This window comes from Chroicocephalus ridibundus, chromosome 16 (assembly GCF_963924245.1).
Source record: "Chroicocephalus ridibundus chromosome 16, bChrRid1.1, whole genome shotgun sequence".
Taxonomy (NCBI): domain Eukaryota; kingdom Metazoa; phylum Chordata; class Aves; order Charadriiformes; family Laridae; genus Chroicocephalus; species Chroicocephalus ridibundus.
Genome location: NC_086299.1, coordinates 10104734 through 10130292, shown reverse-complemented (window position 1 = coordinate 10130292; position 25559 = coordinate 10104734). Strand labels below are relative to the sequence as shown.

At 48.4% G+C, this 25559-nt stretch overlaps 1 protein-coding gene across 25 annotated transcripts in view; it reads left to right on the top strand.

Annotated features, from left to right (window-relative positions):
• EIF4G3 (eukaryotic translation initiation factor 4 gamma 3) overlaps positions 1-25559 on the top strand; it is a 156817-nt gene that overhangs the window by 127020 nt on the left and 4238 nt on the right. For 24 of the 25 annotated variants that reach the window (XM_063353954.1, XM_063353950.1, XM_063353959.1 and 21 more), the window contains 15 exons: positions 3179-3349; positions 4337-4534; positions 5679-5825; positions 6120-6356; positions 8622-8726; positions 10484-10616; positions 11756-11850; positions 13489-13582; positions 13839-13956; positions 15181-15404; positions 16514-16629; positions 19220-19392; positions 21622-21747; positions 22627-22708; positions 24540-24638. In XM_063353954.1, the coding sequence (XP_063210024.1) occupies positions 3179-3349; positions 4337-4534; positions 5679-5825; positions 6120-6356; positions 8622-8726; positions 10484-10616; positions 11756-11850; positions 13489-13582; positions 13839-13956; positions 15181-15404; positions 16514-16629; positions 19220-19392; positions 21622-21747; positions 22627-22708; positions 24540-24638 (2118 nt within the window). Of the gene's footprint in view, positions 1-3178; positions 3350-4336; positions 4535-5678; positions 5826-6119; positions 6357-8621; positions 8727-10483; positions 10617-11755; positions 11851-13488; positions 13583-13838; positions 13957-15180; positions 15405-16513; positions 16630-19219; positions 19393-21621; positions 21748-22626; positions 22709-24539; positions 24639-25559 lie in introns of those variants that run through there. The other variant, XR_010073514.1, reaches the window with a different exon arrangement.

Below are 25559 nucleotides of genomic sequence, written 5' to 3'. Positions count from 1 at the left end.
AACGTGTTGTGTGACTGTTTTCAGAACTAACAAATGTCACATCAGACGAGACAAGGGGTGTAATTACACAGGAACGCAACGCAGCTAATAAACGCTTCTTGACGTAGATGAGAAGTTAGATGAGCGCGGCGGGTAATGAGATGCGAACACAGAGAAGTAGGGTTGGAGAGGGACGGGTCCGTCCCCGCGCACCGAGGCGGGACGCGTCTGCTTTTATCCTTCCGGAGAGGTGACGGAAACGCGAGTCGCCCCGATTCTTGTGCAGCGTCGTTCCTGGTGCCTAAGCTCCATTTTTCGCCTTCTGCGTTTGGAGCCTGCCGTAGAGGGAGAAGCAGTTCTTTAATGTCTTGGGTGTTTTTTAAAACATTACCATGGCTTGTGTCCCAAGAGCAGAAGCGGGCTGTGCGGGAGAGCACCAGGGCGTGCTGTGCTGCTGCTGGGAGGTTTTGGCTCCTCCGCGGGAGGCTTGTCCCTCTTTCTTTCCACTTTCCTTTTTCCCCTCTCTTCATCTGGAAGACAGGTAATTCAGGTTAACGTAGTAACATCTGGTAAGCACTTCTCCGTGCCTTCGGTGGAAAATATTATTTTAGTGCAAGCTGTAGCGCTGTAATCGCAGGCGCTACAGAACCATTATTCTTTATGTGGACTGGGTTACAAAAAGGAGGCCGGGCATGAGCTCAGGCACCTCTTTAACTTGCTGCTTTGTAAATTTGAAACGAAAAAAACCCACATTTTTTTTTCTGTTATAAGTTTGACCCGTATATTATTTTATTACATCTTCAAAGGAGGCTTCCGTCCACGGCTTTTAAAGCCTAATCAAACAGTTGGAACCAAGTTTATTCGCAGATATTTTAAAAATACAATCTTAAAGAAAGTCTTTGTTCTATTAATTCAATCAACTGTCCGGTCTCGAAGGCAGCCAGGCTCGAGGAAGCTGTGACACGTAACATGCTGATATTCGGGAGATGCGAGAGCGCTCCCTGCCTCCGTCAGTTCTGCAAGGGGAAGGTGCGTTTGCTCTGGCAGCCGACGCTTCGGCTGCGGGTGGACCCGTCCCCGAGGAAGCGCCGTGGCCCCGGCTCTGTGCTCACGCGTTACAGCCTGGCCGCGGTTGGAAGGTCCTTCAGAGCAGAGCCGCCTCCGCGCAAGAGAGACGGGGCGGCCGCGGGTCACCTCTCGTCGGCTTTGCCCGTGTTCCTGGGGGAAAATGAGCCCAAACGCTTTGATTTTCAGGGCACGCTGCCAGTCTGGCTCTGGTTACCAAGCTCTCCGTGGGCGAGGTCTAGGGCGCGTGGCTGAAACCGGTCAGTTTTCTGTTGCGTTTTTGTCTGGTTTTGCAGCTGGAGGGAAGTTTCTTCTTTGCGTGGCCATACGTTTGCAGAGTGGTTAGAACCTGGGCAGCAAAATTGTGTGAAATTGCTTAAAAACAAGAGGTGATGGCTCAACACAGGGCTGCGAAGCAAGGCTTTGCTGTGCCGTACTGGTGTCGGTCAAGGGTCTGGGTGGGAGCGGAGAGGAGTCGTCGGGGGGGACTGACAACCTTTTAGGAAGGTGCCTAACACACAAAAACATCGTGACGGCTCCCCCTTCTTGCTGCCTCATTCCACCGTTGATTTCTCGGGAGCGATCGACTCGCGCGGTTATATCACAATTAACAGCTTGCACCCAAAAGGGTTTGAAGGATCTGCTGGGTTATTTCTGTGCGTGCCGGGGGGGATCTGACCGGAGGGCTTCAGAGGCGGCGGGCAGCACGCTAACACGCTGCACCGCGTCGCCCTCTTCCATGCATCACCTCGGCGTACAAAGTGTGTCACAGCATGAGGTCGTGGTCTTTTGACAACATCTTATCCGAGGTCGTTGTCTTCTGACGACATCTCGTTCTGTTGCTGTTATCACATGGCGAAGCCCAAACGAGAGCTCCAGCAGTGGCGGTGATTATGGCCGTTTGCTTCCATCGGCGGCACACATTTACATCGTCAAAGCCAAGCGGTTCAAACCACAGACACAAGCTCCTGCCTTTAAGAAGGGTTGTTTTTTTAAAAATCATGCAAAAATGGGTTTGGGGCTGATCTGTGACATGAGAGGCACCAACTAAGAGCCTCTGCTCCTGCATTCAGTGCAGCTGTTTGAATAACTGAGATGGTTTTGCCTCCGATGCTCGTTGATCCCTTTGTTGACCAAAGAAATGTTTTAAATGGCCCATCTTTCATGCGGAGGCTGCCTACTGCCCGCTGAAGAGATTAATTACTTCTGCGGAAAGTAACGGGCTTTGATAATGGAGTTTTGTTGCGGCGCTAATTTTTACATTGAGGTTGGACTTTTCTAATAAATGAGTTCATAAATATGAAAGGGCGCAGGGGAAGGATAACCTGCCAACAGCGTTTGATACCTTTAGTCCTTAATCGGAAGCTCCCAGATGGTGAAGAGGGAGTTTGGGGGTATCTTGTGCCCCATCACTTGTACAACTGATGAAAAACTCCCCCGTTTCGGCAGTTTTCGTACCTGATTTGACATGGAAGATGTTATCCAGGGTTGCAGAGAAGCGCTTGATGCTGTTTCAGGCAAAGTACCGTGTTTCCCTTTTCTTCTGTGAGGCTACAAAGAGTTTGACCCACATCTGCTAGGATCGGTATTTCCGCAGTGCAGGAGCAGCACTGATGCTCCATTCACTGTGTTTTATATAATCCCTGTCTCAAACTGGCTCTGTTTGAAGCAATCTCCAGCAAAACTTAATATTTTTGGCAGAGCTGCTAATTTATCATTATCTAATTGCTTGGGATGGCACGTTTGAAATACACCTGTAAGGACCGATTTAATCCTTAAATACACCTTTGCTATGGGTGTCTGTTACGCTCTTCTGGCTTTCAAGAGGCCGTTTCGCCCAGTCGGCGTCAGTTCTGCAGCGCTTAAGCAGTGTCCGGAGCGTCGCCGATGCCTGTAGGCGGTGGTCATCCCATAACTGTTTCGGGAGAAGCTGCCCGAGAGAAACACGTTTGGTGTCTTTGTGTTCCCTCTGGCCAGCCCGGCCCGCTGCGCTGGGTCGGAGGGAGGCCCCAAAGCCCTACGAGGAGTTGCTGACGGTCGGCGTTGCCATCAGCGGGTGTTGGCGTGCGCCCTGGAGTGTTTTATGGAGATGCGAGTTGAAAAGGGGATATAACAAGGAATGTTTTTGTCCTAGTTGTTGAATGTTGGACCGAGGAGATCTCAGCCAGGCCAGAGGAGAGAGCCCAGGAAGATCATCACTGTGTGTGTGAAGGAGGACGTCCACCTGAAGAAGGCAGAGAACGCCTGGAAGCCGAGCCTGAAGAGAGAAAACCAAACGGAGGACCCAGAAAATGTCAAAACCCAGGTGAGAGCATTAGGAAGCGCTTCTGAGTACAGCCGTCTGTAACAGAAGAGGGACCGTAGTTTGCCTTTGCTGTTGCGTAAGACAGTAAAAAAGGGCAATGAATTCCAGTTTGAATCACAGCTTTCCCCTGCCTTGATTATTTTTTTTCATGTGTTTATTCTTGACCCGGAGTTTAAACGGCAATCCTGCATATTAAGCGAGCCTAAATAGGGAACACCAGACAACCTACTACCTCTCTGCCAGGATTGTTTTTCTGTTGCTTTTTTACTAGAATATTTCTGTCTCCATTCTAAAGCAAACAACCTCAAACGTTCAGCACAGAACTTCCTTTTCATCCCCTTTTAGACTACGTTTCTGCCCTGAACCTCAGCAAGACTGAGGTCCCTCTGTCGGTTTGTCCTGCCCAGCCCAACAGCGCCGTCTCTGAAGCTTTCTCTGTGTCTTTCTCCTCCGTGGGGCAGCCGCTCTGGGCGGAGGTATTTGCCTGGTCGTCAAACCTATAATTTGTTGGATAAGTTGGGATGGTCTTGACGGACACTGGAATTCTGTTCTTGGGGCTGACAGCGGTGTTGTCGACCTCATTATCATTCTGGCTAGGGGAAAAAAAAAAAGTGCCTTAAAGTAAATATAGGAGAAGTTGATTACCTCTAGTTGAGGGAGAAGGCGGCCACTCCCTATTAATTTATATCTCATGGCTAAAGGGATATCCAGAAGAATATTTCAGCTGGGTGACAGCCAGGGCTTTGTGCCTCTGTCACGCTTGAAAAAAAGCACTTGGGCATTTCCAAAAATCCTGTCCTGCAGCCTTGGTCCTCGGTAGCCGGATGCTGAGTTAGAGCTGGAGCTGGACTGCGCACAAACGTCTGTCTGTGTGTAACCCCGCTTCCTAGAAGTTCTCTAGGACATCTTCTCCGTTCACCTTTAAGCACGTTCCGGAAAGCCGCCTGTTCAATTTGTGCTTAAACTTTAAGTTTTCCTGTCCTTTAGGAGCTGTTCCGCAAGGTACGAAGCATCTTGAACAAGCTGACGCCCCAGATGTTCAATCAGCTCATGAAGCAAGTGACAGACCTGACGGTAGATACAGAAGAGAGGCTGAAAGGAGTCATTGACCTGGTCTTCGAGAAGGCTATCGATGAACCGAGCTTCTCGGTGGCATATGCCAACATGTGCAGATGTCTTGTGACGGTAAGAGCCGCCAAAGTCAAAGGGGAAATTCCTCTGCGCGGGTCAGTGTTCTGCACATTATCCCCATCAACTGATTGGCCAGAGCAGAGTTAAACGTTAGTTTCTGAATGTTAATAAAAATAACTCACGTGATGGATTTCTTCTACATTCGTTGGCCGTGCCTGTGGGCAGAGGGCCGTGCTTGGAGTGATGCGGTGTTTGGAGTTGAGGACACCGAGCACTTCGCTCTGCCTGGTCACACGATGCAATGAGTCACGTTGGGAAAGTCCCGTTTCTCTCTCTCGTTTCAAAGGAGAGCCCACGGTGCCGAGCCAAGCTTGGGACAGCTAGTTTTCAGATGGCGAATTCGAGACAAATTAACCCCCTTCTCCCCCCGATCCTTCATGATGTAGAATCACAGAATGGTTCGGGTTGGAAGGGACCTTAAAGCCCACCCAGTGCCACCCCCTGCCCTGGGCAGGGACACCTCCCACCAGCCCAGGTTGCTCCAAGCCCCGTCCAACCTGGCCTTGAACCCCTCCAGGGATGGGGCAGCCACAGCTTCTCTGGGCAACCTGGGCCAGGGGCTCACCGCCCTCACAGCAAAGAATTTCTTCCCGATATCTCATCTAAATCTCCACTCCTTCGGTTTAAAACCGTTCCTGCTCGTCCCATGGCTCCCCTCCCTGCTCCAGAGTCCCTCCCCAGCTTTCCTGGAGCCCCTTTAGGGACTGGAAGGGGCTGGAAGGTCTCCCCGGAGCCTTCTCTTCTCCAGGCTGAACCCCCCCAGCTCTCTCAGCCTGTCCCCACAGCAGAGGGGCTCCAGCCCTCCCAGCACATGCAGCGAAGGAGCACGGCTCCAGGGTCTTCAGCACAGAACGGGAGTGTTTTTAAGCGGTGTGTCTTTTTAAAGGATCCCGTGAATGGAAATGTAATCTGTCTCTGGGCGGAGGTGGTGTCAGCCAAGTTCTGAGTGCGACTTTACGTATGAAATGTAAAACTCCGCTGGAAATCATGACGTGATGTTTAACCGTCATAATCCTGCAAACCTGCGCCGCTGAATATGGAGTGCATAATAAAATGTAATGGATGGCTTATAGGAAACCTCGCTCGTATGTAGAGTTTAGCCGTATTTCTGCTGATGTTTTTCTTCCTTCTCCTGCAGCTGAAAGTGCCCATGGCAGACAAACCTGGGAGCACAGTAAATTTCCGCAAGTTGCTGTTAAATCGCTGCCAGAAGGAATTTGAAAAGGACAAGGCTGACGACGACGTCTTTGAAAAGAAGCAGAAAGAACTTGAAGCTGCTACCACTGTAAGTGGTATTTTTTCCCCGTAAATTATCAGCGCTCCCTCTGAAAATGATCTCTTTTGAAGATGGCGGTCGATTTGGGGGGCATTTCGGAGTTCAGAGTTTCATTCCGTCACTGTGTCTGAGTATAATAAAAAATATCTGCCTTGATTAGCAAATTTATACCAGCCTCCTTTTAGGTTTTTAGGAGAAAAAGAGTAAAGAGGGAGAACAGCAACTGTAAATGTAAAACTGGCTCCTTTGAAGAGTTCTGTGCTCTGTGAACATGTGTTTTTTAGAGCTGTTTTTGTTTTGCAGCCAGAGGAGAAGACGCGGCTCCATGACGAGCTGGAAGAGGCCAAGGACAAAGCCCGACGGAGATCCATCGGGAATATAAAATTCATTGGCGAGCTTTTTAAACTGAAAATGCTGACGGAGGCTATCATGCATGACTGCGTGGTAAAGCTGCTGAAAAACCACGATGAGGAGTCCCTCGAGTGCCTTTGCCGCCTGCTAACTACCATTGGCAAGGACCTGGACTTTGAGAAAGCAAAGGTAGGGCAGGAGCGGGAGAGGGAGATGAGGCTTCAGCGGCAGGGAGGGAAAACTGGGTGTGGGGTGTTTTCGTTTGAGGATTTATTTTTTCTTCAGGAACTTCTCTTCAGCATGAGGAAGCTCTTCCGTGGATGTTTCATCACGACCTGGCCCCGCTCCCTTCTCTAATAGATTCTGTATCACTTTCAAGGGTGTCTCCAGTCGCTACTTGTTTCCAAATATTCCATCCAAGCTAACACGCTAAAAACGCTCAACGTATCCTATGGGTTTCTTTTTCCAAATAGAATTTACTTCTTGTCTGTAGTTTGTAAAGAGTTATTTCTTTATCATTGAGGGTTTGTATTAGCTACGAAATCTACCACCAAAAGTATTTAAATCTAAAAAAAAAAAAGCCTCGTTAACTGGCCTAAAGCCCCACCTGACCTTCGGTGGATGTAGTTATTTTGTGTCATCATCATCCCCAGCTATGCTGGAATGAAGCAGCTGTTCTGCAACTGCAGCGCTCCGGCGTCCTCCTCCCGATTTTCCAACGAATCTATACGTAGCACGGAGCGTTACGCACTCGATGAGCTCCTCTTGGCACAAACAATCCGCTTCTCCTTCGCCAAAGCCAGGCTTGGGATGAAAAAGCGTTCGAGGGTTTTGCCAGAAATCAGTCGGACTCAGCTCTGGAAACAAACCGAGCTAATTGTTTTCAGCTGCTCGGGGCAGGGAGTTCCCTCACAGTGCGCTGGATTGCGGGGATCACAGCGGATCAGTCCCGATCCTTACGGGGAAACAGTTTTCCAAACTGTTTTGTGGAGCGTTGACCAAAACAGCCGCGTTTACCACTAATCCCCCAGGCTAAATACCCTGCGCTGTTAACGCGGCAACGTGTGCGTTATTGATGCAGGTTTGAAAGTGCCAGAAGCAGGGATTAAATTTCTCCACGTGCTTTGGGAAGAAAACAGGGTCTGACTTGTAAGGAGTAGCTGAGGTCGTGCTGGATGGGTCCTGGATGCTGGTTCGGTTTTTATTAGCATGGAAACACTGTAAAAGCCAACGGTTTGGTGGCACTGGCCGGTTCTGCGACCTCGAGCGGCGGCACTGTGCGGCGCGGAGCGTGCACGCAGCACGTGTCGTGTTACCCCTTGTGAAAAGCTGCCCGTGTCGTCTCCGTGTCTTCGTGATTTGTTATTTCTATCAAGATTGAGCGAGAATCCTTTTATTTATTCTCTATTAATGGGGTAAACGTTCTATTATGCGTTTTTATTGAAGCTGAAGTGTTAGTGATAGTTATAATTAAAGCTTCTGGACACGGTCCACTTCAAATATTTTCCCCGTCATTCCTAACTTTGGAAACATTTGCTCTCAGAGCTCAAACTTTCCAAGGCAAGGCCACGACCAAATTTTAATAGGGTTTTCTTGTTTGTTTAAGGGTTTAACTAGTTTTTAGTGAAGGGAGTGGGAAACATTTTATAAAGCCGCCCTGAAACTTTTTGTTTAAAACAGCCAGAGCCCCCTTTTTGGGGGGAGGGGGAGGCTTCTTAGAACGTGGCGAGTCAAATTTAGACTAAAGGAGGCTTCTCTAATGATACTATTTCATGTCTTACTGCAAACTGATTTGGGTTCCCTCACATCACAGCTGCTTGGCTGAAAAGGAGCTTGTGGGATTTCATACCCCAGCTAAGCCCGTTAAACAGCTTCTTGCTGAGGGAAGCAGCGCTTCTGCCCCCGCTGCTCTTGCCTGACCCCGGCTGAGACAATTCAGGGAGGTAAAGCATCGAAACGACGTTTGCAGGGTTAATTTTGTGCCCTTTTAGCTTCCTGAGCCAGTTTTTCCTCGGGCTGAGGGGAGCATCCATAGCACACACGCTGATAGGAAAAGGAGGGGCTCAGAGGTAGGGCAGGACACCCCTTTAGATCAGCTTAGCTGTAGCATGAAAAAAAAACACATTGAGTTTTTTGTTAGTGGATGGCAAGTTTGTTATGTACGTGTAGAGGGTGGATTATCCGAGTAATAAAAAATGCAGAGAAATTGCGTGCTAAGCGAAGGGGGTGCCCGCCGACTTGTGCCTCGTTTCCTGCGCATCCCGCGCCGCGCACGCTCAAATCCAACCTGGGGGAGCGTACGAGACCCAGCACTCGCTTCTCCAGAGAGCAGCTCTGGGGCCCCAGATGCATTTCTGGCCCAAAAACGCTGTAGCGCAGCCCCCACTGACTCCCCACCCGAGGGAGTATTTTCGTTTTCTTCCAAAATACACTGATGGTATTTCTCTTGTGTAGCCTCGTATGGACCAGTATTTTAATCAGATGGAGAAGATTGTGAAAGAGAGGAAAACATCGTCAAGGATTCGGTTCATGCTTCAGGATGTAATAGACCTAAGGCTGGTAGGTACCACCTGAAGTAAGTAAGAGTATGTTCCCTTTCATGTCGCTGGAAGAGCCCTCACGCGAGAGCAGGGTTTTGCAGTATTTACAGCAGTAGTGGGATGTTTAGGGCGAGGTCTGTGCCCCTTATCCCAAAAGTCTGGCTGTTTAAAGGTAAGAAATCTCTCTCTTTTTCCTTAACGCAGGCCAAGGTTGGTAGACAGGCGAACTGCTGGTGCCGGGTGTTTTTTGGTTGTGCTTGACGTTAGGCACGTCCCCGCACCAGCTTCTGGTGATGCTGGTCCAGCCCCATGGCACATGGCCGCAGACGCGCCTGAGATCTTTTCACAGGAGAGGTTTTGGGTGGTTTTCCCCCGCAGCATCCCCTGCGCTTCTCTGTGTCAGTCGCACTGCTTTGCTCTCTGCGTTTCCATGTGCTCTGGGTGTAACTGTTTCCTGCCAGCACTAACTGTGCTGATGAGACCGAAGCTGGGGTACCCAGCAAGTGAGGGGAACCGGTTAGCGTGGCTGTAAAACCTGTGAGGGCTCCTTTTCATGGCGGTATGGATTTCATCGAAAGATGGTCCTGTATTAGCCTGCACTGGTAGCACAAGCAGGCATCTGCCAGTTGTTTACTGGCCGTATTGCGCAGAGAAAAGCAAATGGAGTCTGGGATCAATCGGAATGTGACGATGGCGGGTCCACACTAAGCTCCAAAAACGACAGGTAGGAGATAACCTGGCGTAGACCGATGCGCAGACAGTGCAGGCAGGGACCTGCCCGTGTTGTAATCAAGCAGTGGTTTTGGACACAGCCACGTCGTTAGACCTGGGGTCTGGTACAGTGACGGGTGTCTCTACACCGCGTGGTTAAAGGTGTGACTGCAGCTTGCGCAAACCTTCCCAAACACCTGTAATTTCACCCAGGTCGGTGGTAAAGCGTGGCTTTAGCAGTGCTGGTCTCGAGACAGCGCTTGACCGAAGTCCTGAGCGGCTTTTACTCATACCTCAAATAGCTGTTTTGAAGCTGGTTTCGGGTTTTGTGGAGGCTGAAGTCGCCGTTGTGACTGCAGGGTGCACAAAGACATTACCCCGAAAGCTGTAATGAGGTTGTAGCGAGATGAAGAGACAGTCTGGTTCTTCTGGGGCTAAGTGGATCCGTGCAGTGTATGGTTGAATAGACACATCAAGCGGTGGAAGTGTTTTGTGGAGTGACAGCTCCACCTCTCTCTGCAGGATTCCTGTCTCAGCCATCACGATCCCTGGAGTGGCAAAGCACCATCTCCAGATAAGACGCAGTCACTTCTTGCTTCTTTGTTTTCAGGGTTTCCTTTTTTTCCTCAAGCTTGGAGGAAGGGCCCCAACGAACAGCGTCAGTGACAAACGGATAGAGAGTGACAGCAGCCTCCCTCTAGTCCTTCTCTTTCTTCTGAACCTAGAAAGTCTGGGGAGCTGGGAATGTGCAAGGTGCTGGGGGTGAAAATGACTTGAATTCAGTCATGCCTCTGCAAAGTCAGGCCTTCACGGCAGCCTCCGTTCTCCACCAGAACTTGCCCCAGAGTCTGTGCACCAGAGTACGCAGCTTTGCCCTGTGCTACTGGGATAATCGTGTCCGCAACGTGACCCAGCACCACAAAATCTTCCCCAGTCCCCTGGGGAGCAGCCCCTCTAACACGTTGCAGGGGTGGGAGGATTAGGCCGTGTTCTCAGTGTTCAAAATGCCCCGTTTATGGTGCTTTCCTGGAGATATTTCTGAGCACGCGTTTGCTTCTTTCCTAGTGCAACTGGGTTTCACGGAGAGCAGACCAGGGCCCAAAGACCATCGAGCAGATTCATAAAGAAGCCAAGATTGAAGAGCAAGAAGAACAGAGGAAGGTCCAACAACTCATGACCAAAGAGAAGAGGAGACCGGGTAAAGTAAAAGCCAAGTTGGCTGCTCATTTCACGCATTTCACATCCAGTGGCCATCGTCAGAATCCCACATAAAAGGAAAAAGTCAGTTTTTTCCTAAGTGTAACGAGCAAAGGGAATTGGGGCCTGATTACGGCTGAGGCTGGAGAAGGAACAGACTTGCCATGGGTTGGCTGTGTCAGTTTTTCAGGGGCAAATCCCTTGGGTAAAAATAAACAACCGCAGGCCAATAGTGCTTAGGTTTCACATTCATGCAAACCATATTTGATTTTGTAACAGGCTGCCAGAAATCTGTTATAACAAGTTACTACTTAGGAGTCAGATTTGCCATCCATTCTTGCATACAGCAGCATCCAATTTCAAGAGAATTGCATCTAATTTCAAGAGTAACCACGTTGTCTTTAGCTGTTAAAGTTGGCAGGTGTTAAGTCAGCAGGAGAAAGTGTCTCGGCGTTACCTTAAATTGCTACCAGCCCTTGAGGCGGGCACTACCTGAAGGTGAATTCGGAGTGACTGGGAAAATGAAGACTGGGACAAGAGCGGGGCAAGGAGAAACTCGTCTTTGGGATTCTGTAATACTAAGGATTGTCAAATGAAAGTGCTGTGAACACAGGGCATGAAGAAAAGACATGTAGACTTCGTTTTAATTATCCTAAAACTGGCGTCAGGAGGAGGTTAGGAACGTGGGGCTGCCTGAACGGTTCTGCGTCTAGACCAGCCGAGCACTGCTGAAATCTGCGCAGCGCGTGCGGCTTCGGGTTAGCAAAGGCGCGTTGTCTGCTCCTGTCCTGAACTTGGCAACGCACAGTATGTGCAGGCAGTTCCAGATCGCGAGAACGCGCACTGAGAAACCTAACCAGGAAGAATCGCTACCAAAACCAGCCCTGGAAAATAGTGAGATCTTTTATGTCAAGGCTGTTTTGTAATAATAAAGTCAGGCAAGCTAGTTATGTCATCTGAGGCAGAAGAAACTCCAAAAGATAGGATTTCTGCACAGAATTGTGCTGAGGCTTAGCAGAAAAGTGTTGTCTTCTTTTGCTCCTCCTGTTGAACTCGGAGGCGATCGCCTGCCTGTGTTCCCCGGGGTGCCGCTGGAGCAGCGGGGATGAGCTAAGGGCGGTTGTGTTTGTCATCCGGCAGGTGTCCAGCGTGTCGATGAAGGCGGTTGGAACACTGTGCAGGGGGCGAAGAACAGCAGAGTGCTGGACCCCACCAAGTTCCTTAAAATCACCAAGGTAGGTGCCGACGTAAGGCTCACCCAGCAATAAAAATGCCGAGGTCTTGTCTTCTTGTATCTGTCCATCTAGGAAAGACCGTTGTGGTGTTTACAGGTCAAAACTTGGGGTTTGGGGACATTTTAAATCCCCAGAGTTCGTACTGCGCATAAACAAAGCATAAAGGAAGACTGTTGTCTTCTGAGTGTTCCTATTTCGGACGTTCTGTGGGAGGGGAGTGTGCACGCACTTTTTCTCAGGTTCATAGTGTCCTTTTAGTGACCCAGAAGTTCTCTTAGTTGGAAAATCTGCGTTTTATGAAATGATAAAAAGAGAATGAGAGTCAGGATATCGCGTGTGACGGTGATGCAGCACAACGCGTGGCTGTTACGGAAGGCGTCTCAGACACCTGTCTGGTGGAAATCCTTTGCTGCCTCGAGTTCTCAAGCCCCTGTTCTGACGCTGCGTCTCAGCGGAATGAGGATGCCACGTCAAAACTGGAAAACAAAACGTTCCTGTGTCACAGATGGCAGCACTTCAGGCTCGAAAGGTTCAAGTAGTACAAGAAGAGCTGTGTCCGCTTTTACAGTGTTTCTGGACTTCTGTGTGGTGCGGTTGCATCCCTCAGTTTGTGTTAAACTTTCACACCCACCCTCCAGATGAGCCTCTTCTCTAATCTAATGGTTACTTTACCATTAAAGTGGTGATTTTAAGACATTTATTTCAGGCCGCAGGTTAGGCAAGCTTGGCGATTTCTCCTTTTTTTTTTTTTTTTTTTTTAGATCTTCGGAACAGCTTTGGGGTTTCTCGCCAAGGAGAACTCCGTCTTTCACATAAATCAGGGTGTTTCCTAGTTGTTCCCTTGTCCCAGTTAATGTCACTCCCCTTGAATTTTACTCTCGGTGCCTGGATGCTGGGAGAGCTGTAAAGCAGAACCTGGACGGGCTGTAGCCCTTCTGCAGATCAAACTCAGTTTGTTCCCTGTGAAAGTCATAAAACAAGACTCCAAAACTTAATTAGCAGGAGGGATTCAGCTGGCTTTTGTCTGGGCTTACAGCTCATCTGGGAAAAGTCCTTCTACTCCGTTTTAGCACAAATACAGTACAAATAGAGCTGGCTCCACAACAGCTGCATTGTTGGAAGGAGAGGAGCTCATACAAAGAGATCTGCGGGGTCACAACCTCCTTGTCAATAAATTCACCTGCTGAGCATTGTAAAATCAATGTTCTTGGCAGACACTGCTTTTCCCTCCAAATTCTGCGACCTAGTGTCATTCTTCGCCCTCTGAATTTTGTTTGTTACCGTGCAGATTCCCCCCAAAGCCGTGGCTGGTGGGTGGAGTGGACGGCAGAACCGCCCGTTCATCGCAAACAAACTGAATGTCTTTCAAGTGCTTTTTGCTCCTTACGGAGCTTCGTAGGTCCCGATAAAAGGACGCTTCTGGTCATTGTGAATGTCTTTCCTTGATGCTTTGGAAGAGGTTGTTTGTGATGCCCTTTGCTGTTTCCCTCCTCTGTCTTTGGCTGGGGTTCAGTCTTCCAAAAACGTATTAAAAACATTTTGATATTCACCAGATGGGATCGTTGCCAAAAAATACCCCGTTTGTAATTAAGATGCACAATTTGCCCTCGTAATGGTACGTCTTGATGTGTTTTACAGCCCACAATAGACGAGAAGATTCAGCTTGTGCCTAAAGCCCAGTTGGGCAGCTGGGGAAAGGGCAGCAGTGGTGGAGCGAAGGCGAGCGAGATGGGTAAGTCAGGACGGGGCCTCACCCTCTGCTTTGCCACCTGCCGTCCTTGCCAAGAGCGGGTTTGGGTGGGAACGTTCTGCGTGTGACCGCCTGGCAAGCGCCGGGTTAAAGAGGGGCAGGACTGGCCTTTCCCCTTCAGTTCTCTCCCCGTCACTCTGAAAACGGCTATTACTTAAATGATTTTTGTGATACCGAGGTGTCACTGGCTACTGACCTTGTTGTCGCTCTTCTCTCTGTTACCGTTCCGTTCTCGCAGACTCCTTACGACCAAGTGCCACTAGTTTGAACAGATTCTCTGCACTGCAGCCGCCAGTCTCATCTGTATCTGCCTCATCCGCATCCTCAGAATTAGATTCTCGCAGGGCCTTAACTAGGTAAGCGTCGGTCCGCTGGTGATTTTCCCTTCCGCTCTCTGTACGCCTGCGCTTTTCACTTGCTGCTCTAGTCGCCAGCACGCAGAAAGAAGAGAACTTCGTTGAGTTTCCAGGAATGGCTGGGTCTTTTTTCCCCGCACCGTGTACTTTGAGTTAACTTAAGACACATGCATTTTTTATAATATCATAGGAGAGACAGGTGGTATTAATTTTTAAAGCCATTACCGTGAATGTTTTAGTTTCCACTTCTCAGTCACCCTTTATCTAGAGGACACATTTGCTAATAGTTTATAACAGGTTAAAAACTCTTCGGATAAAATGTTGTAATAAATAGGTTGGATTCAACGGTCGTGGATTCAGCCAGGCTTATTTATCCAGAAAAACATGCCTAAAACCTTGCAGAAATTTCGCAGGGCTTTTAAAAACGCTCTGGCTGTGTCTGACCCTTCCCATTAGGTGGGACCCAGCCTGGCCGTGCTTCCGCAGCACGCGATGCACGCGTAAGGCTGTGCAGTGCTCTCCCACACCCCCATTTCGTTGGCACTGCAGCCGCTCCAGCTTGTAGCATGAAACATGTATTAACCCTTAATAATTTATTAACTCTAGACACGGTTTATAAATGTACAGTTCATTAAAAATGCCACTGGTTCTTCCTTCCAATACGCGCCGGCTGCTGGACTGTGTTCTTGGGTTTGTCCCTCTGTTTTCTCTCCTGTTTCACCTAAAACTCTGGGTTACCCGGAGATTATTCCATTTTGGTATCTTTTTGCCCATCTTACTCATTAACACGGTAATTAATAGGACAGATCCTTGTCACCTGTTGCCGGGAACCTTCACTATTCTGAAACTATTTTTCAATAAATGGGTAAAAAAATACACCGCTTATACCATTTCACAGTAAACCAGTGCCTTTACCTTATAAAATTCAGCATTCTGTGTATAAAATGCGTGGTGTTAAGGATGTTAATTGTTTTTCCGCGTGTTCTCCAGGAAGCGTTGGCTCTGCCTGTCCACTCTGTGGATGTTTGTGGTTGTGCATCTCTGAGATTTGCGTTAATTTGGATTATATCTTGTGTAGGGGACAACAGTCCCGCTGGGTTTGGGCTGTGGGTTTTTTTCCTGTAGTTACTATAAAGCTGTGCGGTATCTTTTCCAGCGTTCCCAACATTGTGAGCAGGGGTTACTCGTTCCACAGCGTCTAACCCCTGCGTCTTTGTTCCGCAGTCGCGGGAGCACGGGCAGGGAGAAGAACGACAAACCTCTCCCACCTTCCCTCTCCCGCCCCAACACCTTCCTACGGGGCAGCAGCAGTAAAGAGCTGCTGCTCGACAATCAGGCGCAGGAGGAGCAGCGGCGGGAGATGCTGGAGACGGTGAAGCAGTTAACAGGCGGCATGGAGATGGACAGAAACAGCACAGAGGCAGAGAGGAACAAAGCCAAGGAATCTGGTAAGCGGCTCTTCCGTGTTCGGGGAATCTTGCTGGATGCGTGAAAAGGCGTAAGGGAAAAATCTATCAGGAAAAGTGACAGGTTTCCGTGCCGCGGTGTGATTACTTGGCCCGCGGTGACGCATTGTCAAGCTGCGATAGCTGTGATCCGCCTCCCAGAGGTTGGTAGCACAACTGATTCATACAGCCTTGGCGTCATCTCCTCTCACCAGCTCCTCCTTAGGATTCATCAGGGTTGAAAGGCCGGAGACACCAGCAGAACACCACTGCGCCGGCGTTGTCTCGCCTGCTCGTATCCTGTCAGCTGTTGCTGCTGGTTTCTGGGCTCAAAGTCCCCAAAATCAACGTCAGTTCTGCAGAGCTGCTTCTTCAGTGGGCATAAAGCCATATCTACCCTTCCGAAACGTTTCCCAGGGCCATGGCAGGGATGTGGGTCTGGGAAAGGGTTGTTGTCAGCCCTCGCTGCGAGCAGGGCTTGGTGCCGTGTGGTGTTAGCACCCGCTGCGGTGGCTTCTCACCTTGTGGCAGCGCCCGCTTTCTGCTCCTGCCAGCTTGAGCTGATTTGTGTTAGCGAGAAAGTAGTGAGGGCACCGGGCGATATTCCCTGTGGACAGAACCTTTGTGATAAATACAGCGTTTTGCTTCTTATCCGGAAACACGAAGAAACTGCTACAGTGAGGAATACAACTGCCGCGACACAACACGCGCTCGTCTTGAAGCGTTGGGACTTTGCAAAGGACTTCGCGGGGACCAAGGTTTTGGGGAAGTGATCAGGAGATTGCTTTGGGTCGCTGCCCATCGCAGTCAGCGCGTTTTAAATTTGCAGCGTGCTGTAACAGCTCAAAGTTTAATTATTTCATGTTGATGGAGTGCTTTGGAAGGTGTTGCATCCTGTGTCACTGCCAGCTGCGTTTCTGCGAGGAGGTTGATTTACAGAAATATCGGGAGTTCGGACAGGGGGAAATGTCGCCAAGAAGTGACCTGTGCTTGGTGGTGGGACGGGGAACACGCCCTGCTCCAGTGACTTCTCTTTTCAGAATGTCATCCCTGAAAACGATGCTGATTTTCCTTTTCCAAATGCGGTTTTTTTCTTCTTATATTTCTACCAGCCAAGCCAGAAGCTCCCCCAGCTCCAGCCCAAGAAAAGCCTTCGCTATCAGAAGAGGAAATAGAGAGAAAATGCAAATCTATCATTGATGAGTTCTTGCATATTAACGATTTTAAGGTAAGCAAAATGAAAACCTCGCTTAGAAGAAAGGTCAGTGAGACTGGAGTTTTCTCTCCAGGACCGGTGTCTTTGTGAGCCCCCAGCTCGCGCAGAGGGAACAAACGGTGGGGCCTGTCGAAATTCAGGCAGCAGCAGCTCCATGAACGTTTTTAGGAGAGTAATGTCCCAAACTTAGTGTTCTGCCCTGTTGGCAATAGGAGAAATAGCCCAGCTTGTGTGTTTTAAGTAGCAAGATGTATGCGTATCTGTCATGAATCACTGAGCAGCTCCATAATAACAGCAATTTTGGAAGCAGAAAAGCTAGTGGGAAAATAAACTGAGGTTTTCATTCAGTTATCAAAGCATGTGCTGTTCTGATCTGGAGGCAGATAAAGCAATACTAAATATTGAACAAACCACTCCAGAGGAATTTTTAATAAACATTGAAAATTACTGCGCAGCTGTCATCGCTTCCTCGTTAAAGGTTGAAATTTTGTTTTCGCTTGTAAATGGACTTTTAGCTTGTCCGGGGAGTTTGCAAGAAGTGTAACATGCGCTGCAAAGCTGATTGGGATGATCTCGTGCTGCAATAAATTTTAAAAACCTGGCAAGTTTGAAATGGCAGCACTAGGGAGTTCCTGCTTTGGCACCCTAAAAGCAGAGTTCCTGCTTGTACTTCATAGGCCTTCCAGCTAAAATTGGAAAGAGGAACATTCTTCTGATGGATTGTTTTGGTTCACATCTAGTTATCAGGAGAAATTATTAAATCCTGGTTTGGAGGGGTAAAAAAAAAAAAAAATACACTTTGATAGGCCCTGTCGCCCAGCTTGCTGGCCCGGCAGATCTCGGCAGGAGGGGTCGGGGACGGCGGGGCTGGTTAACAAAGGAGTCTCCGGTCCTTTTCTTCTTTCTGCGATAGACTTCAAAGTCTCGCCCCTGGCTGGCTGGGGCTGAGGGGCTGCTGCAGTTTCTCTGCGTGCGAACGCAGCGACATTTTTTCTGGCTGGCTGGAAATAGAGTCGAGTTGTGTTAGACAAGTGCACCTTTGGTTAAAAAAGTGCATCAGACTGAGGCGTCTTGTTTGCATTAGGGGGTTACTTGAGAGCTGTAAATTCTCAGCGCTCTTCAGATGGCGGCGTGTGACTTCTGACTAATTCAGCTTAAACGCTCATTAATAAGGCCATGTATGAGCGCGTCAATGTAGTATATAGCAGAGGAATAGCCGTTTCTCATGAGTTTAGCCTTCAGTATTTAACCCGACTGTGAATTAAAGCTGCTGAGCTGTATGCCGGCGTGTAGTGACAGTGGGGTCGACCAGCAGCGTGTTCACCTGTCTGTCCTGGAGACGCCGGGATCCGTCGGGCACATCTGACGGAAGAGCTCTGACTCGAGCGTGGTTTGGGACCGCCAGGCTCGTGACCTGCAGAAAAAAGGCGTTCGGGGCCTGCAGAAATGCGTCTGGGGCTGCCAGTTCTTGATAAGTAAAGGCATAACCTAAGACAAAGAGCAAATGTCTTTAGTCAGGAAGCCTGCTGAGATCCGTTGGGCTGAACCTAGAAGGTCAGTGAAGATCTGTGCTGGTGACAGTGGAGACGTCTGAAGTGTGACATTGAGCGCTTCTCTGAAGGTCTCCAAGGGTGTTTTATTTGCTTAGGTTACAAAACGCACATGCCAGAAAGTAGAAGCTTTATAAAGAGGAAATTTTCCTCCAAGTGCTCCCCACCTATTTTCTGCTTCTTTACGTGGTGTGGGTTTGTAACGCGGGCATTTCTGTGCCAGATCAGATCAGCAGTGAATCCAACCCAATGTCCTCTTTTTGGCTTGGCTTGATATTTGATGAAATAATAGGCGTTTCGGTGGCATCCAGAAGACAATTCCTGTCCTTTCACTGAGCAGACAAACCTGTACCCTGGAGTGTGATTGTGTATTTTAAAAATTCTCTTGCCTGCCTGATATTCAGCCTGGAGAAGTGAAGGCTCCGGGGAGACCTTAGAGCCCCTTCCAGTCCCTGAAGGGGGCCCACAGGAAGGATGGGGAGGGACTCTGGAGCAGGGAGTGTTATGACAGGACACGGGGTAACGGCCTCAAACTGGAGGAGGGTAGATTTACATTGGATATCAGGAAGAAAATCTTTGCTGTGAGGGTGGTGAGCCCCTGGCCCAGGTTGCCCAGGGAAGTGGGGGATGCCCCATCCCCGGAGGGGTTCAAGGCCAGGTTGGACGGGGCTTGGAGCAACCTGGGCTGGTGGGAGGTGTCCCTGCCCAGGGCAGGGGGGTTGGAACTGGATGGTCTTTAAGGTTCCTTCCAACCCAAACCATTCTGTGATTCTGTATAAATTCTCCTTATTATTATTATTCAGTTGCCATCTCGGTGGGGATTTGTGATGAGCTTCCACAGCCTAGTTCAGCACCTTTGCCTGGCAGCTTCACTAAATACTCATTCCCCAAAAACCCCAAAGCTAGCTGTCTCTTGATTCACCATCAAAAAAACGCCACGTGCCAGGTGCTAAGCAGCACACCCTAAACTATGTTACAGTAGAAAACATTCTGCTGCCCCGTTTTTTGATGTTTTCAGTTCAGGTAAATGGTCCTGTGTGTCGTTTGAACAGGAAGCGATGCAGTGCGTGGAGGAGCTGAGCGCCCAGAATCTGCTGCCCGTTTTCGTGCGCGTGGGAGTGGAGTCGACGCTCGAGAGGAGTCAGATCACCAGGGATCACATGGGCCAGTTATTACATCAGTTGGTGCAGTCGGGAAAGCTGAGCAAGCAGGATTTCTTCAAGGGGTTTGTATTCTGCGCCTAGAAACGGATCCTTTTCTTCATTGTTCGTTCCAAACGAACACTGCGTTGGAGAGGAACGATTTCCCACCTCGCTTCGGTACCCTGCCTTCTCCACGCGTCCGTTTTGAAGGCATATTTTCACCGGGTGTATTTATAAGTTATATAATTACTGTAATACAGTTGTAGGTATTTCGTGTGCTTTAGCGAATGTAAATATTTTCGTATTTATGTTAGTGTTTATTTCTAAGCAAAGATGTAGGTGTCTATTTAAACGTGTGTGTTTAGATTTCTGGTTTGTGACGCGTTTGTCAGTGTTTGCCTTTTGGCAAATCACTAAATACGATTAGCAGAGGAGGAGGAAGTAAACAGTCTTCTGGTGACATTAATGCCTGGAAGCTGCGTAGCCTCAGGTCCTGTGCACCCACAGAACCGCAGCCGCTCTCCACTGGTAAAACAGCCTTCGCCCATATGATGTAATGTCTCAGGACAGCTCAGTTTTAAGGAGCAGACGTGGCCTCAAGGGGCTGAGAAAGGAGAATATGCGCCAGGTGCGGTATCAGGTGGGTTGCACCTTCCTCCAGAGATCTGAGTTTCGGCTGCCGGTTCATTTCTGCTGTCTGGGTTTTGCGTTCCCAGCCTGGATTTGAACTGGTGTCCAGTTGTAAAAGGATCCGTGTTCCCAGGGAGGTCCCTGGTACCACTCGGTCCTCACAGGATGATTAAAACGGGGATAACCACGAAAAGCAGCCAGCGGATGAAATAAAGCTTTCAGATACTGAGTTTCTGGGTCGTTAGCCCCGTCTTGCTGCTTTTATTTGAATTATATCTCCTCGTGGTACCGCTGCCCGCTCCGATGGGGATCTCCCTGCACCCGTGTCCAGCAGTGAATGTCGTCGTGATGCGATCCAGTGGCTCACAGGAAAAGTTAAGGCAGCCTGAGTTCAAAACCGTATGGAACAGCAGTAAAAAAATATATATCCACAGGGAGTGCTCTTGTCTGTGTCCGCGCAGTCGCTGATGGTCAAAACGACTCGTTTGAAGTGATACATTTCCATAATGGATTGTGATTAAAGCCGTTCCTGTGTTTCCTGGCGTGTGGATAAGTGGTTGTGATGCCAAATAAGTAGGATCTTGATGGAGGAGTCTGAGTGCAGCGTAAACTAAGTGAAACGGCTCCTGAAGATGATGAAAAGGCAAGTGGTGTTCAGCAAGCGCACGAGAAGAACACGGAAAACCACTGTACTTATTCACGCAAGACAAATTACTGTGTAATTAGGGGTTATGGGATGAGTGCGGGTCACAGCGCAAGTCTGGAGAGATGCACAACAGGAAACCGATTTCTGGCAGAAACGCTTGGATAAACCTAGGTGGAACTAGTAGCAGAGGATGGAAAGAACAAAGCAAAGGAGATGGTGTCTGGGTTTGAAGCACAAGAGAAAACACGCATTTATAGTCGCTAAACTAGCCCCCAGGATTTTCAAGGTTTTCAGGGAGAAATGAATCATGATGAAAACTGGCAGGAGAGGCGGAAAAATGATCATCTTGTACCAGGCATGGGAAGTGAAGCCACCTACAAGGCTTTTTTATCGGAAAGAAGAGTTTTCGGCAATTTTAGAAACTGTATCCAGAGTTGGGGAGGGATTCTGTGGTCCATCCTGCCACATTTTCTGTCCTGAATGGAACCCTCCCTCTGGTGTATTGAACTTTTTTCTTGTTGTTTTGCAGACCTGCAGGCATTTTGCTGATTACCTTACGTTTGGACTTGTGTTATTATTAAGCCCCCTTCTGTGTAAATGTTTGGATTTTTTTAAGAAGGCTCCATTGTTTTGTTTTGTATTTTGTCCAGGTGTTTTGTATTTATAGACAAAAATTTTTACTTTTACGGGGTTTACTAGTTAGATAATCTGTTACTGAGCTGTGAGAACTATTGTAAATGGAGCTTTCCTGGGTGTATCTGCTGGTTTTACACAAGGCGATCCCTTTTCCACATACTCCCCATGTTGTCCCGTAGAGAAAGTCACTCCTGGCAGTTCTGAAGCACTGAAATCATAAGATGGCGATAAGTTTGGGGTTTTTTGTTACCTTTGTGATTCTCTTCCCTCCTTGATTTGCTCTTCGTTTTGCTTCTCCTTTCTGTAGCAAAAGCTTTTTAAAGTGCAGATTTGCTTTGCAGGAAAAGTCTCAAAATGAAACTGTATTTAATGTTTAACGTTTTTCCTTCTTCTTTTAAAGTTTTTCAGATACCTTGGAGATGGCAGACGATATGGCCATAGATATACCCCATATTTGGTTGTACCTAGCTGAGTTGGTGACCCCCATGTTAAAAGAAGGAGGAATCTCTATGAGAGAACTTATACAGTAAGCAACGCTCTTCTTTTTCAGTGTCGGCCGGGCTGAGCTGCCTGGCTATGCTATGGAGTCATTTCACAGCATGGTTCCCATCAGTAGGTAAAAGAGGAGGAGCGTTAGAGGCTCAGCTTCTCGCAGGAGCTGATGAAAGGCTCGCTGCACACTGCTGGGGACTGGCACCAGGCGGAAAGCTGTGGTGGGAAGGGAGCAAGGGAGCTCGCTGCTCCGTAGTCACCGTTCGGGGGGGAAAGGCGCATCCATAAATCTACTTCAGTCCCGTTTGTTTCAGCTGAGCTAAAAAACACCCCGGCGTTGTACAGTCGGGCTCGTTTGAGAGCACGCTGAGGCTCTGAGAATTAGATTTGAAGAAAGCGAGGTATCGCGCAGGAGTCTTTATGTCTCAGAGTAATAACCACCACTTGGGCATTGCCGTAAACACAGGCACAAAACCTTGCCTGCGAGACTGGAACCTGCTGCCAGGACCAGGGTTTCTCTTTTTTGTACGTGTCCTTATGTACCTGGGGGTTAACTAGAAGGCAGTTGAATAGTTCCCTTTTCCTGTAAGTAGCCTATCCCTTTTCCTGTAAGTAGCATATTAAGAAAATAATAGCGTTTTTCCCCCAAAAAAGGGTCCTGCTGTCTGAATGCAGCATCCCACAAAAATGAGTGGATTTGACGTTAAATAAAAATAAAGCCTTTGTAATTAGCCCCGTTGTGGCAAGTGCGCTGCATTGCTGAAGTCCTTTATGGGCAGTGCTAGCTAGATCCAATCCTGGATCCCGGGCAGAAGTTAAAGGTGATTCCCTGCCTCAGTTTGATCGCTACGCCTTGCCTTGCGTTCCAAATCCAAATTACAAGGAAAAAATATCTGGTTTTCTTTCATTCTAGAGAATTTAGCAAACCTTTGCTTCCTGTGGGAAGAGCCGGCGTCTTGCTTGCTGAAATCTTGCACCTTCTATGCAAACAAATGGTAAGTGTCCAGGTGTCCCGTTCGTAGATAGGAGCTGGATGCAGCGAGTACATTTACGCGTGAATTCTACACGTTTCCCACAGGAAGATATTTAGGGATGGGCCAGCCAGTCCAGATAACCCAGCAAACCTGCCTCTTCATCCCCAGTTTCAAACCAAGCCTTACAAGGTTCCAAAAAGTTAACTTTTTTTTTTTTTTCTCATCACTTTTCCCTTTTGCAGGTACCTTTGCACCTGGCTTCTTCCAGAAGCTTAGTGTGCTGAAATACTGCAAGAGGGACATTCTCGAGGTATTTCTGGGCTGACCAGAAGCAGCAAGTGCCGGAAATCTGGCGAGAGAGCTGTTCTTGCAGACCGGAGAGGTTCTGAGGGTTCGGATAAGCTTCAGATGGCCTCTCTCAGACTTCTGGGTGCTTATCCAAACTCAACCTGCCAACTCTTAAGAATCACCCATCACTAGGGGTAGTGACACCTTTTCACCCTGTGACTTCTCGAGCTCTCTTACACATTTCACACTTGTGTGTCCAAACAGTTTGGTGGTTTCCCTATAATTCTGTCTCCATTTTTGTCTTCTTTTTTTTTTTTTTTTTTTTTTTATAATCCAGCTAAATACTGCACTTTGGATAGTATCTATTTTAAACCCTGTAAAATCCCTCACTTGCCTTTTTCTTTTTTTTTAAAGCATGCCTTCAAATAAGGTTGAATGTTCCAGGAGCGTTTCAGTCTAGCAATGCAAATAGTGACTTTTTATTTATTTGTTTTAGTCTTAGGCTTGTTTGGACAGTCGGCTTCCATTTATTTTTCTCTGTTCTGTGAAAGAAAAGCTGCTGTGCTCTGGGGCTTGAAGCACAGCCTTGGGTTTCTGTTTCTGCCACAGCTTTCGAATTCGATCTCATCCAGGCCAATACTCGGACTCGGGTATTTCAATGTAATATCAGTCATCTAATTCAGATCCTAATGAATCATAGCAGGAACTACGCACAATTAGCTCTTAATGATCTGCATTGTAAACTTAAAACTGTAATCTGCTTTGTAAACTAAAAATCAGGCTGCTTTTATCAGCGCTTAACTTGGGCTACGCAGTGGTCTCCCTTGTGCAGGTGCTACAAGGTAAAAGTTTCGGCAGAGCATTTGGGTGAAAAGAGCTGGTTGTTACTCGTGTTTTTCTTCTTGTTAGAACTGTGTATGTGCCGTCTTAGGCAGGACAGCGAAAGGTCAGCGTGACATTAGAGGATGCGGAAGGTTGAACTGTATGTGCTGCAAAGGCGCTTTTCTCAAGGTTTGCAATAAATTCCAGGAATTGAAAGGGGAACTTGGTATTATGTACCTGAATTTGAGGCTTGATCCCTGCACAGAAAACAGCCATGTAAACAATTATCTTCTAAAAGTAGCTAATTTGCTGGTGCCTTAATGTCAAGGCAGGGGGAGAATGAGTCACGGAGCAAGTTAATGACAGAGTCAGAAGAATCTAAGTCATCTAACTGCCAGCTCGGTGTCACGGCCGTGGGAAACTGCCTTGTTCCAATGTGTCACTTTTCGTAGGTAATCTCTGGCTGAAGTTGTCGCAAACCCCACGTGTCACGTTATGCCTTGTTTATTACCCATCACCGTGGCGTCTGACCACTTGACAAGATGTGTATACCTGTGGCAGGATTGCATATATGATTTCTCTTGCACGGGATTTCCAGACGTTTTCACTCCATTGCTAGGCATCGTGTTTGGTGGCTGAACGGTTCTTTATTTCTCCCGACACAGCTGCACCACTCCGGCTTGTGTAAACTCCCCTGGTTGTCTCTCGAGTCTTTAAAAGGACCAAACTGTTTGTGTTTTAGAGCCATAAGAAAGTGGGAGCCTTATGGAGGGAGTCTGGCCTCAGTTGGAAGGACTACTTACCCGAAGGGGAGGATGTACATACCTTTCTCATGGAACAAGTGAGTTTCAGAGCAAGAATCTGCTTAATTAATGATTTGGGCACACTGATTTTTGGTTTGTTCATCCTCTTCCATCCCATTCTTGTGTATAGTTGGTGTGGGACGTGCGGTGAAGTGTCTCCCTCACCAAGCTGGGGTTAGATTATCTCAGCACCTCCTTTCTGAAATACCAGGAGGACGGGCTCGTCCCCTCCGAACCCAGGCACACATCTCCTGCCAGCTGGCTTCGCCTGGGAGATCTGGTTCTCCAACGGGGGGGAAAGAACTCAAGAACGAGTTTTGCAGCAAGGACAGACCATCTGCAGAAGGGCTGGAATAAATTACAGCAATTATTCACTCATCCCGCCTTGTGTTATGACCCCGGGGGGGTTCACGGCCAAGAAGAGCCAGGCCTGATGGAGGGCACCTTGCAGCTCTTGCTGGTGGCGCTCCTGAGGAAGAAGCCGGAGATCTCCCTTTGGAGCTCTAAGTGATCCACTGCCCTGTTTTAGCACTTAGGAAGTGCTGCGCTGCAGGAACTGACACGGATTACCGAGGCCTGGGGCTTGGTGAGGGGACTGTAGATCCTCAGTCGCGTTTTGCAATGAATTGGGGCATTAGCTGCAGTTCGTTTGAGCGAATGCCAGCTCTGGTAATTGCATTCCAGCTCCCCGTCGTTTTCGTTGAGCAACATGCACTTTTATTTTGTGCACGCTCGTATTGTGCAGGGCTGGAGTTGCTCTGAGACGCTTGGTTCTCTTTGCTGGATAATGTAGTTCCCACGTGTTTGTAAAATGCTTTCTAATCTTTGGAACAGGCAAAGTATATAAATCGTTGTGATGATAACTTAGCAGTTGAAAGGTGCCGGAAAGCAGAATGAAGTGTAGCTTGCTGCCTCGGTTTGCTATAATTCAGCATAGGGAAGTATATTTCACTAATTCT